The 24,290-nt window shown below is 40.2% G+C and overlaps 2 protein-coding genes across 3 annotated transcripts in view; one reads left to right on the top strand and one right to left on the bottom strand.

The window, feature by feature from the left end:
• Positions 1 to 24,290, top strand: part of dock2-like (dedicator of cytokinesis protein 2) — a 399,373-nt gene that overhangs the window by 230,789 nt on the left and 144,294 nt on the right. The gene's annotated exons all lie outside the window — the stretch shown is intronic.
• Positions 1,029 to 24,290, bottom strand: part of insyn2b (inhibitory synaptic factor family member 2B) — a 77,522-nt gene continuing 54,260 nt past the window's right edge. The window contains exons 3-4 of the mRNA XM_061930384.2: positions 23,730 to 23,804; positions 1,029 to 3,124 (exon numbers count right to left, since the gene is read on the bottom strand). Coding sequence (XP_061786368.2) covers positions 2,941 to 3,124; positions 23,730 to 23,804 — 259 coding nt within the window. The 3' untranslated portion in view covers positions 1,029 to 2,940. The remainder of the gene's footprint in view (positions 3,125 to 23,729; positions 23,805 to 24,290) is intronic.

Below are 24,290 nucleotides of genomic sequence, written 5' to 3'. Positions count from 1 at the left end.
AATGTACAAAACCCAAAAGCAGTGAAGTTGTCACGTTGTGTAAATGGTAAATAAAACCAGAATACAATGATTTGCAAATCCTTTTCAACTTATATTCAATTGAATAGACTGCAAAGACAAGATATTTAATGTTTGAACTGGAAAACTTTGTGTCTTTTTGCAAATTTGAGCTGATTTGGAATTTGATGCCTGCAACATGTTTCAAAAAAGCTGGCGCAAGTGGCAAAAAAGACTGAAAAAGTTGAGGAATGCTCATCAAACACTTATTTGGAACATCCCACGAATGAACAGGCTATTTAGGAACAAGTGGGTGCCATGATTGGGTATAAAAGCAGCTTCCATGAAATGCTCAGTCATTCACAAACAAGGATGGGGCGAGGGTCACCACTTTGTCAACAAATGCGTGAGCAAATTGTTTAAGAACAACATTTCTCAAACAGCTATTGCAAGGAATTTAGGGATTTCACCATCTACGCTCCGTAATATCATCAAAAAGTTTCAGAGAATTTGGAGAAATCACTGCATGACTGAAAACCAACATTGTATGCCCGTGACCTTCGATCCCTCAGGCTGTACTGCATGAAAAACCGACATCAGTGTGTAAAGGAAATTACCACATGGGTTTAGGACATACTTGCCAACCTTGAGACCTCCAATTTCGGGAGGTAGTTGGGGGCGTGGTTAAGAGGGGAGGAGTATATTGACAGCTAGAATTCACCAAGTCAAGTATTTCATATATATATATATATATATATATATATATATATATACATATATATATATATATATATATATCCTGAAAATATGCAAACAAAACTGTGTTTAGATAATTGATACTTCAAACTTGCATAAATAAATATTAAGGAATATAACATAACTTGGCTTCTGAGAGCTTCAAAATGTAATGAATAAAATGTTAAAGTTGTTGATAAACAAGCAATTATTTTAATAATTAAATATGGTCATTTTAAATGAATTATTATGATCATTTAAAATTGATTATTTCAAATATGTTTATTTTAATGTATAATTCTATGGCTGAATGTAATAAGGAGTCAGAAAAAATACAAATATAATTAAATTTGATGTTTTTAGCAAAATATAGTATTTTTTTTTTTTTTTAATTAAAATATATATTTATTTTTAGGTAAGATAAACATAATAATACAATTTATCTCTAGTCTGGATGATTTAGTTCTTGTCACCCTGTTGTCCTCCAGTCATGAAAAAAGGCTGTCCTCACTCAGGTCGCATGGAGCTGGAGGGGGCGTGGCCTCCAGCTCCGGCTGAAAATCGGGAGATTTTCGGGAGAATATTTGTCCCGGGAGGTTTTCGGGAGAGGTGCTGAATTTCGGGAGTCTCCCGGAAAATTTGGGAGGGTTGGCAAGTATGGTTTAGGAACACTTCAGAAAACCACTGTCAGTAACTACAGTGTGTCGCTACATTTGTAAAAACTCTCCTATGCAAAGCAAAACCATTTATCAACAACACCCAGAAACTCCGCCGGCTTCGCTGGGCCCGAGCTCATCTAGGATGGACTGATACAAAGTGGAAAAGTGTTCTGTGGTCTGACGAGTCCACATATCAAATTGTTTTTGGAAACTGTGGACGTCGTGTCCAAAGAGGAAGAAAACCATCCGGATTGTTATAGGCGCCAAGTTGAAAAGCCAGCATGTGTGATGGTATGGGGGTGTATTAGTGCCCAAGACATGGGTAACTTACACATCTGTGAAGGCACCATTAATGCTGAAAGGTACATACAGGTTTTGGAGCCATCCATGCAACGTTACCATGGACGCCCCTGCTTATTTCAGCAAGACAATGCCAAGCCACGTGTTACATCAACGTGGCTTCATAGTAAAAGAGTGCGGGTACTAGACTGGCCTGCCTGTAGTCCAGACCTGTCTCCCATTGAAAATGTGTGGCGCATTATGAAGCCTAAAATAGCACAACGGAGACCCCCGGACCGTTGAACAACTTAAGCTGTACATCAAGCAAGAATGGGAAAGAATTCCACCTGAGAAGCTTCAAAAATGTGTCTCCTCAGTTCCCAAACGTTTACTGACTGTTGTTAAAAGGAAAGGTCATGTAACACAGTGGTAAAAATACCCCTGTGACAACTTTTTTGCAATATTCTAAGTTAATGATTATTTGCAAAAAAAAAAGAAGTTTCTCAGTTTAAACGTTAAATATCTTGTCTTTTTAGTCTATTCAATTGAATATAAGTTGAAAAGGATTTGCAAGTCATCGTATTCTCTTTTTATTTACCATTTACACAACGTGACAACTTCACTGCTTTTGGGTTTGTATGATGTGTGTCTTCAACCATGTAAGTGGTGTGTGTGTGCGTTTGTGTGTGTGTGAGAGAGAGAACACTTGTAGAAATTGTAGGCCTGTGGGGCTTCCACTGTGGAGAATCAATCAGTCAGGGGGTCAGCAGTGACACAAATGTTAATAATGTGAGACAGCCTGTCAGTCTGCCATCAGCTGCTCCATCACGTTGTCTCTTAATATATTCCCTAATACAATCTCAAACACTTTGCACCTTCCATTCGCCGGGCCGTCTCTTTATTCCTGAGAGTTCTTCTACATGTATTCCACACGGCTTCCCTGCTGTGTCCCTTATTGCTACGTTCAAATTAAGAAACACAACAAGCACTTGGTAGCACTCCCAGGTTCCCTGCTGCAAAACTGACACCTTGTGATTCATTTCCATCGACAGTCATTAATCCATTCGGCCATAAATCCTTTTTTTATGTATCTTCCGAGATCGCCACTCTGCCAAGTGACAAATAGTCCCGTGTGTTGATGCTCCATCTGTTTGCTACATACCATGTAATGGGCTCTCATTGGCAATGAATACATCTGCTGTATATTGGAAGTTCAGCACTCATTTCCAAATCCCTTAACTGATGTCCCTCAGACGCTGCTGCGTTACTATCAGAGCCACCAGAAACACTTCTTGCGGAGCTTCTTGACACGTGCCTTGGTGCTCGGACGGCCGGCTGGGGAGGCGGCGGCTACGGGTTTGTTCGGAACGGGCGCAGGCACGTCGTACTCTCCTTCCAGGGACTCCATCACCCCCTGAAAGCGTCCTTCCTGCAGACGGAAGTCATGCTCCACACTAGAAAGACAAAGAGCAATCTGGTTAAGAGTCCACAAACAAAAATGACAGTCGAGTTGTTTTTTTTATTGCGCGGCTCATTTTTCACAGTGAAAAAATAAGCATCAAATATGAGCACTGCAAAAACTGAAATTAAGTAAGATGAAATATCTCAAATAAGGGTGATATTTGCTTATTTTCTGTCTGATAAGCAGATTTTTGTCAGGCTTGTCCTTGACAGTTTGACTGTGTTTTAGTTTTTCCTCTGCGTTTGTCTTAGTTTTCTGTCAGCGCTTTTATTTTGTCTTAATTTCCTGATTGTCTCCCTGAGTGCTGCTTCCCCTCAGCTGTGGCTGATTGGCACCTGGCCACACCTTGTGTCAATCAGCCAGCTGCTATTTAAACCTGCCTTCCCCTCCAGTCAGTGCTGGATTATTATGTCAGAGTTTGTAGGTGACGAACCCCAAGATGCAGAGAAGGTGGAAGGCATTGTGCGGGAAAACAAGATTTAATGTTCATAAAATAAAGGAAAAAACACAAACCAGGAACTAGGAACAGGAAACAGGATGCCAGGAAAACAGGAACTGGAAGACGAGAAACAAAAAGACAGCAAGCTACAAACATCTACAATAAATAGCTTACCGCTACCGCTTACAGCTACACTGGCATCGACAAGTAGGAAAGACAATGGCAATGACAATAATCCAGCACTGACTGGAGGGGAAGGCAGGTTTAAATAGCAGCTGGCTGATTGACACCAGGTGTGGCCAGGTGCCAATCAGCCACAGCTGAGGGGAAGCAGCACTCTGGGAGACAATCAGGAAATTAAGACAAAATAAAAGCGCTGACAGAAAACTAAGACAAACGCAGAGGAAAAACTAAAACACAGTCAAACTGTGAAGGACAAGCCTGACAATTTTATGTTGGAGTGTTTTACTTGTTTTAAAGGGGAACATTATCACCAGACCTATGTAAGCGTCAATATATACCTTGATGTTGCAGAAAAAAGACCATATATTTTTTTAACCGATTTCCAAACTCTAAATGGGTGAATTTTGGCGAATTAAACGCCTTTCTATTATTCGCTCTTGGAGCGTTGTGACGTCACATCGGGAAGCAATCCGCCAATTTCTCAAACACCGAGTCAAATCAGCTCTGTTATTTTCCGTTTTTTTCGACTGTTTTCCGTACCTTGGAGACATCATGCCTCGTCGGTGTGTTGTCGGAGGGTGTAACAACACGAACAGGGACGGATTCAAGTTGCACCAGTGGCCCAAAGATGCGAAAGTGGCAAGAAATTGGACGTTTGTTCCGCACACTTTACCGACGAAAGCTATGCTACGACAGAGATGGCAAGAATGTGTGGATATCCTGCGACACTCAAAGCAGATGCATTTCCAACGATAAAGTCAAAGAAATCTGCCGCCAGACCCCCATTGAATCTGCCGGAGTGTGTGAGCAATTCAGGGACAAAGGACCTCGCTAGCACGGCAAGCAATGGCGGCAGTTTGTTCCCGCAGAGGAGCGAGCTAAACCCCCTGGATGTCTTGGCTCACACCGTCCCGAAGATGATCAAGAGAAGAATATCGACCCTAGCTTCCCTGGCCTGCTGACATCAACACCAAAACTGGACAGATCAGCTTTCAGGAAAAGAGCGCGGATGAGGGTATGTCTACAGAATATATTAATTGATGAAAACTGGGCTGTCTGCATTCTCAAAGTGCATGTTGTTGCCAAATGTATTTCATATGCTGTAAACCTAGTTCATAGTTGTTAGTTTCCTTTAATGCCAAACAAACACATACCAATCGTTGGTTAGAAGGCGATCGCCGAATTCGTCCTCGCTTTCTCCCGTGTCGCTGGCTGTCGTGTCGTTTTCGTCGGTTTCGCTTGCATACGGTTCAAACCGATATGGCTCAATAGCTTCAGTTTCTTCTTCGATTTCGTTTTCGCTACCTGCCTCCACACTACAACCATCCGTTTCAATACATGCGTAATCTGTTGAATCGCTTAAGCCGCTGAAATCCGAGTCTGAATCCGAGCTAATGTCGCTATAGCTTGCTGTTCTTTCCGCCATGTTTGTTTGTGTTGGCTTCACTATGTGACGTCACAGGAAAATGGACGGGTGTATATAACGATGGTTAAAATCAGGCACTTTGAAGCTTTTTTTAGGGATATTGCGTGATGGGTAAAATTTTGAAAAAAACTTCGAAAAATAAAATAGGCCACTGGGAACTGATTTTTAATGGTTTTAACCCTTCTGAAATTGTGATAATGTTCCCCTTTAAGTGTTTTGGTCCTAAATGATCTCAGTAAGATATTACAGCTTGTTGCTGAGATTTGATGACCTATATTGAGTAAAACATGCTTGAAACTATTTTTGTCCAAATATCCAAAACACACCCAGAAATGGTGCACAGGAAGGCGGGGAAGAAGAGGGGAAAAGGCGGCCAACATAGTCATAAGTCCCAATTTTGTCCAAAATACCTCCAGTCCCACGAGTCCAGCCGCCGGCCGCACAAGTCCCGGGATGCAACAATTGTCCAAAACGCACCCAGCAAAGTCCCACGGGAAGTGGGGGAGAAAAGTCGTCAAAAGTCCCCAAAAATGTTCAAAATACCTACCCAGGTTCGAGTCCCACAAGTCCCGCCACCGGCTGCACAAGTCTCGGGATGCCCAAAATGTCCTTAACACACCCAGCCGAGTCCCACGGGGAGGGGGGGCATAAAAGTTGGAAAAGTCGGCAAAAGTCCCAACAATGTTCAAAATACCTATCCAGGTTCCAGTCCCACACGGGTGTGATTTTTGAACATTTTACCGACTTTTCTCCCCGCCTTCCAGTGGGACTTTGCTGGGCGTGTTTTGGACATTTTGGGCATCCCGGGACTTGCGTGGCCGGCGGCGGGACTTGTGGGACTCGAACCTGGGTAGGTATTTTGGACATTTTTGGGACTTTTGCCGACTTTTCCAACTTTTATCCCAGTGTTTTTCAACCTTTTTTGAGCCAAGGCACATTTGTTTCATAAAAAAAAATACGCAGGCACACCACCAGCAGAAAAGGTTAACAAATTAAACTCCACCAGGTTGTCGTGCCTTATTTTGAGTTTGTTGTTGTTTCCTGTGTGTAGTGCTTTAGTTCCTGTCTTGCGCTGTTATTTTGGTGACCCTTCCTGTTTTGTTGTTGTTCTCCTGTAGCAGCTTCACGCCTTCCTTTGAGTGCTATTGCCCGCAACTGCTTTGTTTTCGCAATCAAGACTATTTAAGTTGTGCGTACGCTATCCTTCTTTGTGGGGACATTGTTGGTTGCCATGTCATGTACGGACGTGCATTGTGGACGCCGTCTTTGCTCCACACGCTGCAAGTTTTTGTTGTCGTCCAGCATTCTGTTTTTGTTGACTTTGTAGCCAGTTCAGTTTTACTTTTGTTTTACATAGCCATCCCCATGCTTCCGTGCCTTTTCCTAGCGGGACTTGCCTTTTGTATTAATTTTTGGTTTAAGCGTTAAATACCTTTTTACCTGTCTCCCGCTGTGCTCTGCATATTGGGATTGCCAAGCTCTACACAGCACAGGCAATAGACAGCGGCACATTATTATGATTATTGATTTGCAAAAAATATTTTTTGGACCAATTAGGTGAAGTGGCATGATTTCCCACGGCACACCAGACAATATCTCAGGGCACACTAGTGTGCCGCGGCACAGTGGTTGAAAATCACTGTTTTATCCCCCTCTCCCCGCGGGACTCGGCTGGGTGTGTTATGGACATTTTGCGGACATAAGATTTGTACTTTTTAAGCAGAGAAGTTGGTTAATGATCCTCTCTTGCCTCCTCCCTCACTGCAAAAAGTCAGTGTTCAAAAACAATGGGAAAAAATAAAAAAATTAGGGGTATTATATTTGAACTAAGCAAAATTATCTGCCAATAGAACAAGAAAATGTGTCTTGTCAAGACTTTCCAAAATAAGTAAAATGAGCTAACCTCAATGAACCCAAAAATACCTTAAAATAAGTATATTCTCACTAATAACAAGTGTACTACTATATGAGAACGTATTTTCTGTTGTTTCATTGAAAATAAAACAGCAAAGTCCATTTGGCTGTCATTTGTTTTAATTATGAGACAAAATTGTGTCAAAGTCATGATTTATTTTTTTCATGCTTGAAATAAGAATGTATTACTTTAAAAAAGTAGTTTTATACTTGTGAGTGTTGATGACACAGCTTTGCAACACTTGATATTCTAGTTTCAAGCATGTTTTACTCAATATACTGCATTTTTCGGAGTATAAGTCGCTCCGGAGTATAAGGCGCACCAACCGAAAATGCATAATAAAGAAGGAAAAAAACATATATAAGTCGCACTGGAGTATAAGTCGCATTTTTTGGGGAAATGTATTTGATAAAAGCCAACACCAAGAATAGACATTTGAAAGGCAATTTGAAATAAATAAAGAATAGTGAACAACAGGCTGAATAAGTGTACGTTATTTGAGGCATAAATAACCAACTGGTATGTTAACGTAACATATTATGGTAAGAGTCATTCAAATAACTATAACATATAGAACATGCTATACGTTTACCAAACAATCTGTCACTCCTAATCGCTAAATCCCATGAAATCTTATACGTCTAGTCTCTTACGTGAATGAGATCAATAATATTATTTGATATTTTACGCTAATGTGTTAATCATTTCACACATAAGTCGCTCCTGAGTATAAGTCGCACCCCCGGCCAAACTATGAAAAAACTGCGACTTAAAGTTCGAAAAATAGGGTACTAGTTACCGTGGTAATCTAATTAGTTACTATGGTAATCCAAGTCAGAGCAGCTGAGACGAGGCACCAAGCAGTGTGGGTGGGGAGTGTTTCCAGAGCCTGAAATGTGGGTGTCAGGGACAGACGCGGAAGGAGATTTTTACAAGAAAGTTCTAAAGCTTAGTGATATATCACATATATCAGATTGTAGGTGGGGTTTTTTTTACCCTTCACGTTCATATTTTGCTGTGTTTGTTGCATTTTTGTTGCGTTTCGCTTGATTGTAAGTTGTCAATATTCAGTGTTTTATCCTTCATAGTTAATATTGTAAATCCCATTTTATTTTCATGTATATTCTGAGTGTCTCATTCAGTAAAAATTTTATAAAAATTCCATTCCGTTTTTTAAGGCAGTCTGTCATAACGTTTTTAGCATTCAATCAGACATTGTTGTGAGGTTTTGTATTAGTGTTTCTAAAAAATAGATATACTGGCCCCCAGACACATTTTTCCCCTCTAAATTTGGCCCCCCGAGTCAAAATAATTGCCCAGGCCTGATATAGACACTTTCTTCACCATAACAAACAGCAGATATACAGTACTGTAACAAAATATAGTGATGCACCGTTAAAGTCATGCTGTCATGATGTTGTTTTTTCTACATAGCATATACATGCAGTATTTACCATATTTTTTGGAGTATGAGTCGCTCCTGAGTATAAGTTGCACCCCCGGCCAAACTATGAAAAAAACTGCGACTTATAGTCCCAAAAATATGGTAGGTCATCAAATCTCAGCAACAAGCTTTAATATCTTACTGAGATCATTTAGGACCAAAACACTTAAAACAAGTAAAAAACTCTAACATAAAATCTGCTTAGTGAGAAGAATTATCTTATCAGACAAAAAATAAGCAAATATCACCCTTATTTGAGATATTTCATCTTACTTAGATTTCAGTTTTTGCAGTGTAGCTTGAGAAAATATGTATTTTAAGAGACAGAAGTCAGCTAAAAAAGATGTACGTTAGGATTTAGATGTGATTCTCTATTCTTAGCATGAATCATCTGCCATTTTCATGTCCATACTCTTCTTCATTGATCATATAGAGCAGGCCTGGGCAATTATTTTGACTCAGGGGGCCAAATTTAGACCAAAAAAAATGTGTCTGGGGGTCGGTATATCTATTTTTAGGAACACTAATACAAAACCTCACAATAATTTTTGAATTAATGTTGAAAACGTTATGACGGATCACCTTAAAAAAACAGAATGGAATTTTTCATTTTTTCTGAATGAGACACCCAGAATGTACATGAAAATTATTATTATTATTTTATTTATTTTTTTCTAGCCAGGCCGGAGCAGGAGGGGATAGAAAGAGAAACATAAAGGAAGACAGAGGGGGAAATTGTGGGGACAAGACGGGGATAAGACAGAGAGACAAAAACAACAACAGCAAACACAACAATAACAACAACAACAATAATAGAGCAACATCAGCAAATACGACATGTACAAATATGATGGTAAAAGTGATAGCAAAGAAGCAATTAGCGAAATAAATAATAATACAGAAATGACAATGAGCATTATTACACTACAGCATTACAAATACCAATAGAAATAGCACTATTGATAAGGAATAATACCAATAATTTACCTCTATTATCAACAAAACAGTTGTTCAAATGCAACAATACATGTATGTAAAGATAACTTAAAATACAAAATAAAGCAGAAAAATGGAGGGGAAGAAAGAGAAGCAACTTATATTAACCTTGTAGATTGTTATAGCAACAATAAGTTAAGAATGTACATAAAAATAAAGAATGTGGGATTTACAATATTAACTATGAAGGATAAAACACTGAATATTGACAACATATGAACGTCACACCCCCTCTCCATCCACATATTTTACAATCAAGCGAAATGCAACAAACACAGCAAAATATGAACACGAAGGGTAAAAAAAAACCCCACCTACAATCTGATATATCACTAAGCTTTAAAACTTTGCTGTAAAAATCTCCTCCTGCGTCTGTCCCTGACACCCGCATTTCAGGCTGGCTCTGGAAACACTCTGTGGAAACGCTCCCCACCCACACTGCTTGGTGCCTCGTCTCAGCTGCTGTGACTTAGATTACCATAGTAACTAATTAGATTACCATAGTAACTAATCAGATTACCATCGTAACTAGGGATGTCCGATAATATCGGACTGCCGATAAATGCTTTAAAATGTAATATCGGAAATTATCGGTATCGGTTACAAAAAGTAAAATGTATGACTTTTTAAAACGTAGGGAGAAGTACAGAGCGCCAATAAACCTTAAAGGCACTGCCTTTGCGTGCCGACCCAGTCATATAATATCTACGGCTTTTCACACACACATAAGTGAATGCATGTATACTTGGTCAACAGCCATACAGGTCACACTGAGGGTGGCCCTATAAACAACTTTAACACTGTTACAAATATGCGCCACACTGTGAACCCACACCAAACAAGAATGACAAACACATTTCGGGAGAACATCCGCACCGTAACACAACAGAACAAATACCCAGAACCCCTTGCAGCACTAACTCTTCCGGGACACTACAATATACACCCCGCTACACCCCACACACCTCAACCCTGCCCCCCCAACCCCGCCCACATCAACCTCCTCATGCATGTCCTAAATTCCAAGCTGCTGTTTTGAGGCATGTTAAAAAAAAAAAAAAAGCACTTTGTGACTTCAATAATAAATATGGCAGTGCCATGTTGGCATTTTTTTTTCCATAACTTGAGTTGATTTATTTTGGAAAACCTTGTTACATTGTTTAATGCATCCAGCGGGGCATCACAACAAAATTAGGCATAATAATGTGTTAATTCCACGACTGTATATATCAGTATCGGTTGATATCGGAATCGGTAATTAAGAATTGGACAATATCGGAATATCGGATAATGGCAAAAAAGCCATTATCGGACATCTCTAATCGTAACTAATTAGATTACCATAGTAACTAATTAGATTACCATAGTAACTAGTATATCATGCAAAAGTGCAGATTCCAAGCATTGAAAGACTTAGTATAGTTGAAAACATGACTGCACATCATAATGGCAGCTACACTTTACATCTTAAACATCTAAAAAAAAATATTTGGGAACGTCCGGCGGGCCAGATTGAAAGGCTTAACAGGCCGCATGTGGCCCCCGGGCCTTAATTTGCCTAGGTCTGGTATAGGAGTCACGATGAGGGCAGGCATAATGTAGACGGTCCATGTGATGTCATCAAAGTTGGCTTTCTTCCTCACTCATCCTCAACTTTCTCTCTCTGTCTCATCTGCCTTTTTTGTCTTTCCTTGCTATTGTGTTGAAGAGTCCACTGCTGCAGGTTGTTGTGCGGAAACTCCCCACACATTAAGTTACTGCGTGTGTGTGTGTGTGTGCGTGTGTGTGTGTGTGTGTGTGTGTGTGTGTGTGTGTGTGTGTGTGTGTGTGTGTGTGTGTGTGTGTGTGTGTGTGTGTGTGTGTGAGAGAGGGATGGAGTGGATTCCACGGGCGGATCCATGTCAGGCCATAGCGTTATTTAAGGATGTGACGCGGCAGAAAGACCAAAATCCATGACTAAGCAGAACGAAAGGATGGCAAAAATCCAGTCCAGTTTAAAATTGGGACACTACTGAAACATATTGAAACGTGCAAACTTTCTGTTCACTCTAACAGTCTAAAAACTTAGAGAGGAATTGCACTTTTGGAGAGGATTGTGTCTATTATTCACAATCCCTATGAAAGACAAGAACTCTCAAGTCTTTCTCTTTTTTTTATGAATTCCAATTTTTACTATACAACTGGTACTACGGCTAACAATGTGGCTAATGAGAGTCATCAATTCCACCCATAAAACCTTGCAGGAAAAACTCCATTGACATGTCGTGACCTGCATTTTAACTAAGTATTAGCGACATTGTTATTACAAGACACTGAGGAACTTGATCTCAGAGAGGTGCAGTCACTCACGACTGCGGTTATTGAGCCGGTGAGCTGCTGTATCGCCTCTCAGTTGTACAGTAGAAAGTTGGGGGCTTAAGCCAAGAAGTTGGTCAACTTTGAAATTCTATCTAGACTTGAAAACATTGCGAGCAAGACACGAAAAGATGCTTGTTTTGCACCCAACTTTTATTTATTTTTACCTGAGGAGTGAGGATTATGATTAATGCACTGCAAAAAAATACAAAAATGAGGGGTATTTTATTTGAAGAAAGCAAAATTATCTGCCAATAGAACAAGAAAATGTGGCTTGTCAAGACTTTCCAAAACAAGTCAAATTAGCTAACCTCAATGAACCCCAACATACCTTAAAGGCCTACTGAAATGAAATGTTGTTTTTTAAACGGGGATAGCAGATCCATTCTATGTGTCATATGTGCCTTATTATCATAATATGGGCCTTATTATCATAATATGGGCCTTATAATCATAATATGGACCTTATTATCATAATATGGGCCTTATAATCATAATATGGGCCTTGTTATCATAATATGTACCTTATAATCATAATATGTGCCTTATAATCATAATATGTGCCTTATAATCATAATATGTGCCTTATAATCATAATATGTGTCTTATAATCATAATATGTTCCTTATAATCATAATATGTGCCTTATAATCATAATATGTGCCTTATAATCATATTTGCCTTATAATCATAATATGTGCCTTATAGTCATATGTGCTTTATAATCATAATATGTGCCTTATTATCATAATATGTGCCTTATAATCATAATATGTGCCTTATACTCCGGTGCGCCTTATGGTCCAGAAAATATTCATGGTTCATGGTCAAATATCAGGTCAGTTCTCTTAAATGTTATTAAACAATTTGTTAAACTTCCAGATTTCCAGGAATATTTTACAAACCTGCCTCCCACCTGAATTGTAATTAAAAAAAATATTTAAAAAAAAATGCCATTTCTGGCCATTGTTGAACAGAAAAGACCATTCCCCCAAAATGCTCCAAGAACGTTCAAAGCAGGGGCCCTCAAACTTTTTGACTCGGGGGCCGCATTGGGTTAAAAAAATTTGGCCAGGGGCCAGGCTGTATATATATATATATATATATACATATACATAAACTTAGACTTAAACTTCCTTTGTATTGTCATTCAAATTTGAACTTTACAGTACAGATAAGAACAAAGTTTCGTTACATTAGCTCATGGTAGAGGAGGATAAAAAAGCAATAAGGTGCATATATAAATAAATAAATAAGTTACTGTACAGGTAAATATATTGCACTTTTTCACATGCATCCACGTTTATACATGTATGTTATATTGTCTTTTTTTATTCCAGCGAGTTAATCCATTTTGGGGGGAGTTGAGGGGATAATTATGATGCGTTCAAGAGTCATATATATATATATATATATATATATATATGTATATGTAGAGTATATACATTGTCTTTATAATCCGTTTTGTCATTTAAAGGGGAACATTATCACAATTTCAGAAGGGTTAAAACCATTAAAAATCAGTTCCCAGTGGCTTATTTTATTTTTCGAAGTTTTTTTCAAAATTTTACCCATCAGGCAATATCCCTAAAAAAAGCTTCAAAGTGCCTGATTTTAACCATCGTTATATACACCCGTCCATTTTCCTGTGACGTCACATAGTGATGCCAACACAAACAAACCTGGCGGATAGAACAGCAAGCTATAGCGACATTAGCTCGGATTCAGACTCGGATTTCAGCGGCTTAAGCGAAATTGAAGAAGAAACTGAAGCTACTGAGCCATATCGGTTTGAACCGTATGCAAGCGAAACCGACGAAAACGACACGACAGCCAGCGACACGGGAGAAAGCGAGGACGAATTCGGCGATCGCCTTCTAACCAACGATTGGTATGTGTTTGTTTTTAAGTGTTGTAATGTTTTTAAGCTAAATTATTGGTACACACAGTCTATGTATAATAATTTACGTAAAACCGCGAGTAATGAATAAAGTTTTCATCAATTAATATATTCTGTAGACATACCCTCATCCGCTCTCTTTTCCTGAAAGCTGATCTGTCCAGTTTTGGAGTTGATGTCAGCAGGCCAGGGAAGCTAGGGTCGATATTCTTCTCTTGATCATCTTCGGTGGCATAAGGGACGGTGTGAGCCAAGACATCCAGGGGGTTTAGCTCGCTCGTCCGCGGGAACAAACTGCCGCCATTGCTTGCCGTGCTACCGAGGTCCTTTGTCCCTGAATTGCTCACACACTCCGGCAGATTCAATGGGGGTCTGGCGGCAGATTTCTTTGACTTTATCGTTGGAAATGCATCTGCTTTGAGTGTCGCAGGATATCCACACATTCTTGCCATCTCTGTCGTAGCATAGCTTTCGTCGGTAAAGTGTGCGGAACAAACGTCCAATTTTGCATCTTTGGGCCACTGGTGCAACTTGAATCCGTCCCTGTTCGTGTTGTTACACCCTCCGACAACACACTGACGAGGCATGATGTCTCCAAGGTACGGAAAACAGTCGAAAAAACGGAAAATAACAGAGCTGATTTGACTCGGTGTTTGAGAAAATGGCGGATTGCTTCCTGATGTGACGTCACGTTGTGACATCATCGCTCCGAGAGCGAATATTAGAAAGGCGTTTAATTCGCCAAAATTCACCCATTTAGAGTTCGGAAATCGGTTAAAAAAATATATGGTCTTTTTTCTGCAACATCAAGGTATATATTGACGCTTACATAGGTCTGGTGATAATGTTCCCCTTTAGCATCAATTAACATTGATGTTCATCAACATTTAACATTGTCACGTAATCGATGGGAAAATTCATTTTTAGACAATATGATTTGCCTGAGCGGCTAGGAGACACCAAGAGTAACAAGCGGTAGAAAATGGATTAGAAAGGAAAGATTAAAAAAAAATAAAAATAAATAAAAACAACTTTTTTTTTAACTTGGGACTTCCTGTGGGCCGGATTTTGGATGCTGGCGGGCCGTAGTTTGGGGACCCCTGGTTTAAAGCATAGAGATGTCTAAAATGTGAAGTATAACAATTTAAGCGGAACCCGAGGAGACGATCCGAAATCCTGACTCCTTTGATTAAAAGGTGTGTCCCAAGACTTTTGTCTGTATGATGTATGGCCTCCCCTGCCCGCCAACACATTTATCTTCCGGAAAGCTGAGTGCTTTGTGATGCGGGAGGCTTAGTAGCTTGAGAGCAGAAAGAAAAAAGAAAGCTTTCAGATAGATGGAGTTTTGAAAGGAACCTGTGCTTTCATAAATCTGAGGTCAGCGCAGAGCAAATGAGGAAAATGAAGGAAGGAGACTCAGAAGAGCAGCGAGAGGAGGAAGAGAGGCTGGGTGAGGGCCACAGAGACGAGGAGGGAGGACAATGGAGAAGGTCTGGGCTTCTTGGCTGTAAGAGAGCAGGGGCGTAGGGAGCGAGGGAACGAGGCAGGGAGGTTAAAGCTCTAATGGGGAAGAAGATAGCATCCATGAATAAATCATATGAAGGCGATGCACCAGGCCAGACAGATCATGTTCACAAAAATACAACATAACAGTCTACATGCTGAACAACATGCTGTCCTTTGCACTATCAATAACCCTATTTACTATAATCACACCATGGCCGTGATCTTTGAGGGCAAGGACCACGCCCGTACAGTACCTCTCTACACAGCATAGTCTCCCATCCAAATATTCAAATTGTTTTTGGAAACTGTGTCCTCCGGTCCAAAGAGGACAAGAACATTCCGGAATGTTCTAGGCGCAAAGTTCAAAAAGGCAGCATGTATGATGGTATGGGGGTTGTTGCGTTTTGGACCAGTTGTTCCTCCCAGGGAATTCAAGTCACAAGTCGCTCCCAAGCTCTTTACGACACTTAAAGCTGAGTTGAAAAACCACCAGAGACAGAATAGGTATTTTGTAATATATTTGCAAAGCTTTGCAGATATACATTGAGACCAGTCCAACCATAGAACATTCAATTGCTTCGCTAAGATCGTCTGCTCCCCGAAAAAAACCCTCTCCCCTCTTAAGTCCCTGGCAGTCATGTCTCTCTAGCCAAAACAAATGTCTATTATCTCTCTCTCTAACATTCCTCTCTTCAAGGTTAAGCACACAGTTTTGCAGACAACCAAAAGACCACATTTTGGAAGAAAAACACTAGCTGTTTTGTAATATGATTATGAAATAAAAGAAGTAACACTTAAATTCGGATATATGTAAATATCTGCCTCCGACAATTCCCCCTTCAGATCTTCTAAAAAGATCTTTATCACTAGTACAACACTTCTAAAATACGCCCCTCTTTGAGCAAGCTAGTAAAAAATTAAAAGCATAGTTACATGGGAGATAAACGGATGGAATCTATGTCAATGTCGTCACTATGTAAATATCTGCCTCCGACAGGGTGCATTAGTGCCCAAGACATGGGTAACTTACACATCCGTGAAGGCGCCATTAATGCTGAAAGGTGCATACAGGTTTTGGAGCAACATATGTTGCCATCCAAGCAACGTCTTTTTAATGGACGCCCCTGCTTATTTCAGCAAGACAATGCCAAGCCACGTGTTAAAACAGCGTGGCTTCATAGTAAAAGAGTGTGAGTACTAGACTAACCTGCCTGTAGTCCAGACCTGTCTCCCATTGAAAATGTGTGGCACAATATGTCGACATCAGTGTGTAAAGGATATCACCACATGGACTCAGGAATACTTCAGAAGACCACTGTCAGTAACTACAGTTTGTTGCTACATCTGTAAGTGCAAGTTAAAACTCTACTATGCAAAGCGAAAGCCATTTATCAACAACACCCAGAAACGCCGCCGGCTTCGCTGGGTCCGAGCTCATCTAAGATGGACTGATGCAAAGTGGAAAAGTGTTCTGTGGTCTGACGAGTCCATATTTCAAATTGTTTTTGGAAACTGTGGACGTCGTGTCCTGCTGACCAAAGAGGAAAAGAACCATCCGGAATGTTATAGGCGCAAAGTTGAACAGCCAGCATCTGTGATGGTATAGGGGTGTATTAGTGCCCAAGGCATGGATAACTTACACATCTGTGAAGGCACCATTAATGCTGAAAGGTACATACAGGTTTTGGAGCAACATATGTTGCCATCCAAGCAACGTCTCTTTAATTGACGCCCCTGCTTATTTCAGCAAGACAATGCCAAGCCACGTGTTAAAACAGTGTGGCTTCATAGTAAAAGAGTGTGAGTACTAGACTAACCTGCCTGTAGTCCAGACCTGTCTCCCATTGAAAATGTGTGGCACAATATGTCGACATCAGTGTGTAAAGGATATCACCACATGGACTCAGGAATACTTCAGAAAACCACTGTCAGTAACTACAGTTTGTTGCTACGTTTGTAAATGCAAGTTAAAAGTCTACTATGCAAAGCGAAAGCCATTTATCAACAACACCCAGAAACGCCGCCGGCTTCGCTGGGTCCGAGCTCATCTAAGATGGACTGATACAAAGTGGAAAAGTGTTCTGTGGTCTGACGAGTCCACATTTCAAATTGTTTTTGGAAACTGTGGACGTCGTGTCCTCCGGACCAAAGAGGAAAAGAACCATCCGGATTGTTATAGGCACAAAGTGTAAAAGCCAGCATGTGTGATGGTATGGGGGTGTATTAGTGCCCAAGACATGGGTAACTTACACATCTGTGAAGGCACCATTAATGCTGAAAGGTACATACAGGTTTTGGAGCCATCCAAGCAACGTTACCATGGACGCCCCTGCTTATTTCAGCAAGACAATGCCTAGCCACGTGTTACATCAACGTGGCTTCATAGTAAAAGAGTGCGGGTACTAGACTGGCCTGCCTGTAGTCCAGACCTGTCTCCCATTGAAAATGTGTGGCGCATTATGAAGCCTAAAATAGCACAACGGAGACCCCCGGACTGTTGAACAACTTAAGCTGTACATCAAGCAAGAAAGGGAAAGAATTCCACCTGAAAAGCTTCAAAAATGTGTCTCCTCAGTTCCCAAACGTTTACTGAGTGTTGTTAAAAGGAAAGGCACAGTGAATGAAAATTAAAGGATTTTAAGTGCCCCTTATAGTCCGAAAAATACGGTAGTTTTTACCGTATTGTGGTAAATAGGGATACTTCGGTTTTAGCTGGTAAAAACTAAAAACATTTTCCCCATTAGAAACAAATCTAAATCCAGTCTGTTCTGTTCTCTAACCTAAAAATGTTAACACAAAACTGTTTTTTTAGATACGTACTTTGTATAGTTTTTCATGCAGAAAACCATTCAAAATGCATAAAAAACACATTTAATGGATAACATTTTTACCTTCATTGAAGATTCTTGTTGGCCAAGACAAAGGGAAGAGCCACATTTGTACTTTGCTGTCTTAAATCTCATAGTGTTTCTCACCTGCTTTATCAAACTGCTGTCACTCGCAACTTTCTTTGGCCCCGTAACGGCTGAGTCACCACTGAGAAGGATTCTTTGTTTGAGCACCCTATGCTGGGACTAGACATAGAGGGACTAGTTTGTTTTGTACAATAAGACGATTCCTTTCATTGTTAAACATGTCCGAGCCGGTAAAGCTCAGGGATGACAACAGGGGGGCTGTCAAGAGTTCATCCTTTTGTCTCCTATCATACACATTCATTGGGAACAGCAATAGCAAAATATCTCCAGGCAGCCAGCCCACATCAAAACCTTGATTTTTTTTTTTCACATCACAAATAATTAGGAGTCAATCCCAGGCGTAATTCAACTTTCGCACATGCCTCCCCACCCCTCGCTCATTTCCGCTGACAGGAATCCCCTTTAAGGGATTGATCACAACGTTATTGTACAGGAGTCTAAATTACATTGGTATCGGTACCAAAATGTATTTCGATACTTTTCTAAATAAAGGGGAGCACAAAAAATGGCATTATTGTCTTTATTTTAACCAAAAAAATCTTCGGGTACATTAAACATATGTTTATTATTACAAGTTTGTCCTTAAATAATATAGTGAAGCTACAAGACAACTTGTCTTTTAGTAGTAAGTAAACAAACAAAGACTCCTAATTAGTCTATGCAGTAACATATTGTGTCATTTATACACCTATTATTTTGTCTCTCATAATATGCCACACATGTTCAATGGGAGACAGGTCTGGACTACAGGCAGGCCAGTCTAGTACCCGCACTCTTTTACTATGAAGCCACGTTGATGTAATACGTGGCTTGGCATTGTCTTGCTGAAATAAGCAGGGGCGTCCATGGTAACGTTGCTTGGATGGCTCTAAAACCTGTATGTACCTTTCAGCATTAATGGTGCCTTCACAGATGTGTAAGTTACCCATGTCTTGGGCACTAATACACCCCCATACCATCACAGATGCTGGCTTTTCAACTTTGCGCCTATAACAATCCAGATGGTTATTTTCCTCTTTGGTCCGGAGGACACGACGTCCACAGTTTCCAAAAACAATTTGAAATGTGGACTCGTCAGACCACAGAACACTTTTCCACTTTGTATCAGTCCATCTTAGATGAGCTCAGGCCCAGAGAAGCCGACGGCGTTTCTGGGTGTTGTTGATAAACGGTTTTCGCCTTGCATAGGAGAGTTTTAACTTGCACTTACAGATGTAGCGACCAACTGTAGTTACTGACAGTGGGTTTCTGAAGTGTTCCTGAGCCCATGTGGTGATATCCTTTACACACTGATGTCGCTTGTTGATGCAGTACAGCCTGAGGGATCGAAGGTCACGGGCTTAGCTGCTTACGTGCAGTGAGTTCTCCAGATTCTCTGAACCCTTTGATGATATTACGGAGCGTAGATGGTGAAATCCCTAAATTCCTTGCAATAGCTGCTTGAGAAAGGTTTTTCTTAAACTGTTCAACAATTTGCTCACGCATTTGTTGACAAAGTGGTGACCCTCGCCCCATCCTTGTTTGTGAATGACTGAGCATTTCATGGAATCTACTTTTATACCCAATCATGGCACCCACCTGTTCCCAATTTGCCTGCTCACCTGTATGATGTTCCAAATAAGTGTTTGATGAGCATTCCTCAACTTTATCAGTATTTATTGCCACCTTTCCCAACTTCTTTGTCACGTGTTGCTGGCATCAAATTCTAAAGTTAATGATTATTTGCATAAAAAAAAAAAGTTTATCAGTTTGAACATCAAATATGTTGTTTTTGTAGCATATTCAACTGAATATGGGTTGAAAATGATTTGCAAATCATTGTATTCCGTTTATATTTACATCTAACACTATTTCCCAACTCATATGGAAACGGGGTTTGTACATTGGTCATATTCAAAGTCCTCATGTGTCCAGGGACATATTTACAGGGTTTATAAACATAATATACATAACATAAAAAAAAAAAAAACGAAACAAGATGTTGTGATGCCAAAAAATATCGATATAATCATAGTAGTATTGATTAGATATGTTCCTGTACTTGGTATCATTACAGTGGATGTCAGGTGTAGATCCACCTATGGGTGTTTGTTTACATTGTGACGCCGGTGAGCTATTGTATCCTCCTACGGTGTGTAGTGAAGCATGCCTAGCTATTCCTCGTCCTCCAGTGATAATGATACTTGTAAGAAACTCACTTTATTTGGCTCCATGGAGGCGCTAGCCATGTCTTAAAGCACCTCTTCCTGAGGGTGTTTCAGTGTTATAACTTCACCTTTATCTTTACTTTTTAAGCCAAAATGCGTCCATTCTCCCTTTTCAGTCTACACACTGTGTCTGCTTGTAAGTACTCTGTGTGTGTGTGCGCTGCCGAACATGCTCCTCTGCTCGTAAAACCAGCAATGTCACGACATGACGATGACGGGGGGCGTGGGGGTGGGCGACCGGTACCTTTTGAGGCGGTACAGTACCGAATATGTCAGTATCGCGGTACTATACTAATATACCGTACAACCCTGGTCTGAATTGTGTTTGTTCGGGGTTTATAATATGCAAAACCTCCTCTAAGTGCATGACTCTGCGTAGCTTTTCAGGTCATTGTCTGCGTGCAAAGGTGAAATTACGGTCTGTGTGGAGGAGGTTTTGCTTATACACACGCCAATCGGAAATATGTGACAAACAAAGCTAATTCTCTCTGTTTTGTTCGGTTAATTAGCACCTGTCAAAGCATGAATGAGCTGCATTTGGATTTCTGCACTCCTCCATCGCGGCCTGGAGCGACTATTCTGTGCGGGAGAGGTGATAAAGGCTTTTTTGGCAATCAGCACATGGATCCAGGCTACGAAACATGACATGGAATGTGAATGAGGCTGCTTTCTTGGGACGGAAACATGGCGATTTGCATAATGATGGGAGGATTAAACAAGTGTGCATTGCATCAAACACCTAAACAGCACAGGTGACTTACAAACCCCGTTTCCATATAAGTTGGGAAATTGTGTTAGATGTAAATATAAACGGAATACAATGATTGGCAAATCCTTTTCAACCCATATTCAATTGAATGCACTACAAAGACAACATATTTGATGTTCAAACTCATACACTTTATTTTTTTTTTGCAAATAATAATTAACTTAGAATTTCATGGCTGCAACACGTGCCAAAGTAGTTGGGAAAGGGCATGTTCACCACTGTGTTACATGGCCTTTCCTTTTAACAACACTCAATAAATAATTGGGAACTGAGGAACCTAATTGTTGAAGCTTTGAAAGTGGAATTCTTTCCCCTTCTTGTTTTATGTAGAGCTTCAGTCGTTCAACAGTCCGGGGTCTCCGCTGTCGTATTTTACGCTTCATAATGCACCACACATTTTCGATGGGAGACAGGTCTGGACTGCAGGCGGGCCAGGAAAGTACCCGCACTCTTTTTTCACGAAGCCACGCTGTTGTAACACGTGCTGAATGTGGCTTGGCATTGTCTTGCTGAAATAATCAGGGGCGTCCATGAAAAAGACGGCACTTAGATGGCAGCATATGTTGTTCCAAAACCTGTATGTGTCATGTCTGTGTAATCATGTTTTGTCTTAGTCATGTTTTGTTTAGTTATTGGACTTTTTAGTTTCTGGCTTTTCACTCCCTTGTCTTGTTTCCATGATTACCCATTATTTTCACCTGTTCCACGTTTGGACTCATTGTGCACTCTTGTTTGTCACCATAGCAACCCATTAGTTTTCACCTGTCACGTCACGCACCTGTTTCACGTTTTGAGTCACGCACCTGTTTTCGTTAATCATGTCTGTAGTATTTAAGTTCATTGTTTTTCAGTTTGTCTTTCTGGTGACATCCCCGCATTTATGCTTCTGCGCACTCTCCACACCCTTATGACCCTTGCTGCTCTTTTTTCATGCCGGTTCCATGCCAAGTAAGTTTTTGTTTATTAAGCCACAGTTAGTGTTTTGTTTAATTGTTCATAGTTTCTGCCAATATGCAAGTTCTGTGTTTATAGTCTAGTTTTGTACCTCCGCCCCTGTGCGCGCCTTTTGTTTGATCCTTTTTTTGTAGTTATAGTGTTTAAATAAATCATGTATTCCCCTTCACGCCACGTATGGTCCAAATCTTTTGCACCTCGGGAGAACAAACCACGCCATAGTCCAAGTCGTGACAGTATGTACCTTTCAGCATTAATGGTGCCTTCACAGATGTGTAAGTTACCCATGTCTTGGGCACTAATGCATCCCCGATGCTGGCTTTTACACTTTGCCTCGATAACAGTCTGGATGGTTCGCTTCCCCTTTGGTCCGGATGACACGATGTCGAATATTTCCAAAAACAATTTGAAATGTGGACTCGTCAGACCACAGAACACTTTTCCACTTTGCATGAGTCCATCTTAGATGATCTCGGTCCCAGACAAGCCGGCGGCGTTTCTGGGTGTTGTTGATAAATGGCTTTCGCTTTGCATAGTAGAGCTTTAACTTGCACTTACAGATGTAGCGACCAACTGTATTTAGTGACAGTGGTTTTCTGAAGTGTTCCTGAGCCCATGTGGTGATATCCTTTAGAGATTGATGTTGGTTTTTGATACAGTACCGTCTGAGGGATTGAAGGTCACGGTCGCTTACGTGGAGTGATTTCTCCAGATTCTCTGAACCTTTTGATGATATTATGGACCGTAGATGTTGAAATCCCTAAATTTCTTGCAATTGCACTTTGAGAAACGTTGTTCTTAAACTGTTTGACTATTTGCTCACGCAGTTGTGGACAAAGGGGTGTACCTCGCCCCATCCTTTCTTGTGAAAGACTGAGCATTTTTTGGGAAGCTGTTTTTATACCCAATCATGGCACCCACCTGTTCCCAATTAGCCTGCACACCTGTTGGATGTTCCAAATAAGTGTTTGATGAGCATTCCTCAACTTTATCAGTATTTATTGCCACCTTTCCCAACTTCTTTGTCACGTGTTGCTGGCATCAAATTCTAAGTTAATGATTATTTGCATTAAAAAAAAAAAGTTTATGAGTTTGAACATCAAATATGTTGTCTTTGTAGCATATTCAATTGATTATGGGTTGAAAATGATTTGCAAATCATTGTATTCCGTTTATATTTACATCTAACACAATTTCCCAACTCATATGGAAACGGGGTTTGTACATGGCAAAAGACGAGCAAGATCAGGTGCTGCAGTGTGAGCTCGCAGCGACACAACACAGCATCGTGTAAATGACTTCCACAAGAAGCACATCGCTCCAGCGTTTGATTGATTGGTTTGTGCATTTCATACATCAACAGTAAATAACATAGATTTAGACGGAGCGGAAAGGGCAAACTCAGCAGGGGACCAGCATGAAAAGGTAACAAAAAATAAACCAAAAAGAATGATCAAATGTTTGGAAGTAGGAGGAGCAAGGAACTGTAATCGATATTATCCACCGTGCTTTAAAATGGAAAAGGTACCTGTAGATGATGCAGGCCGTCTTTTGGCAGGTGGGGCAGTTGTTAATGTCCTGACCGGTTCTGTACGAGCTGCGGCTGCAGAAACAACACAACACACGCTTATGTCAATCTTTTTCATAATATCTTTGTCATTTTCTAGTTTTGTAATATTTTTTATATGAAGTTCATTTCATTCAAAATACAGTTGCTTGATAAAAAGGCTAAAAAAATAAACTCATTGATTAAAAAAAAAAAAAATCATAAAATTACAAATGCAATACCGCTAAAAGGTACAGTACACACATTTTATTAAGATACCACTAGATATTACTCAAATAGATGAATAAATATATCCTTATATTTAAAGTGAAAATGTTACATTTAGAGATGTCCGATAATGGCTTTTATGCCGATATCCAATATTGTCCAACTCTTAATTACCGATTCCGTTATGAACCGATACCGATATATGCAGTAGTGGAATTGACACATTATTATGCCTAATTTTGTTGTGATGCCCCGCTGGATGCATTAAACAATGTAACAAGGTTTTCCAAAATAAATCAAGTCAAGTTATGGAAA

The sequence above is a fragment of the Nerophis lumbriciformis genome, linkage group LG36 (genome assembly GCF_033978685.3).
Source record: "Nerophis lumbriciformis linkage group LG36, RoL_Nlum_v2.1, whole genome shotgun sequence".
Lineage (NCBI taxonomy): Eukaryota > Metazoa > Chordata > Actinopteri > Syngnathiformes > Syngnathidae > Nerophis > Nerophis lumbriciformis.
The sequence above is the reverse complement of the archived record's forward strand: the minus strand, read 5'-3'. Positions and strand labels throughout refer to the sequence as shown.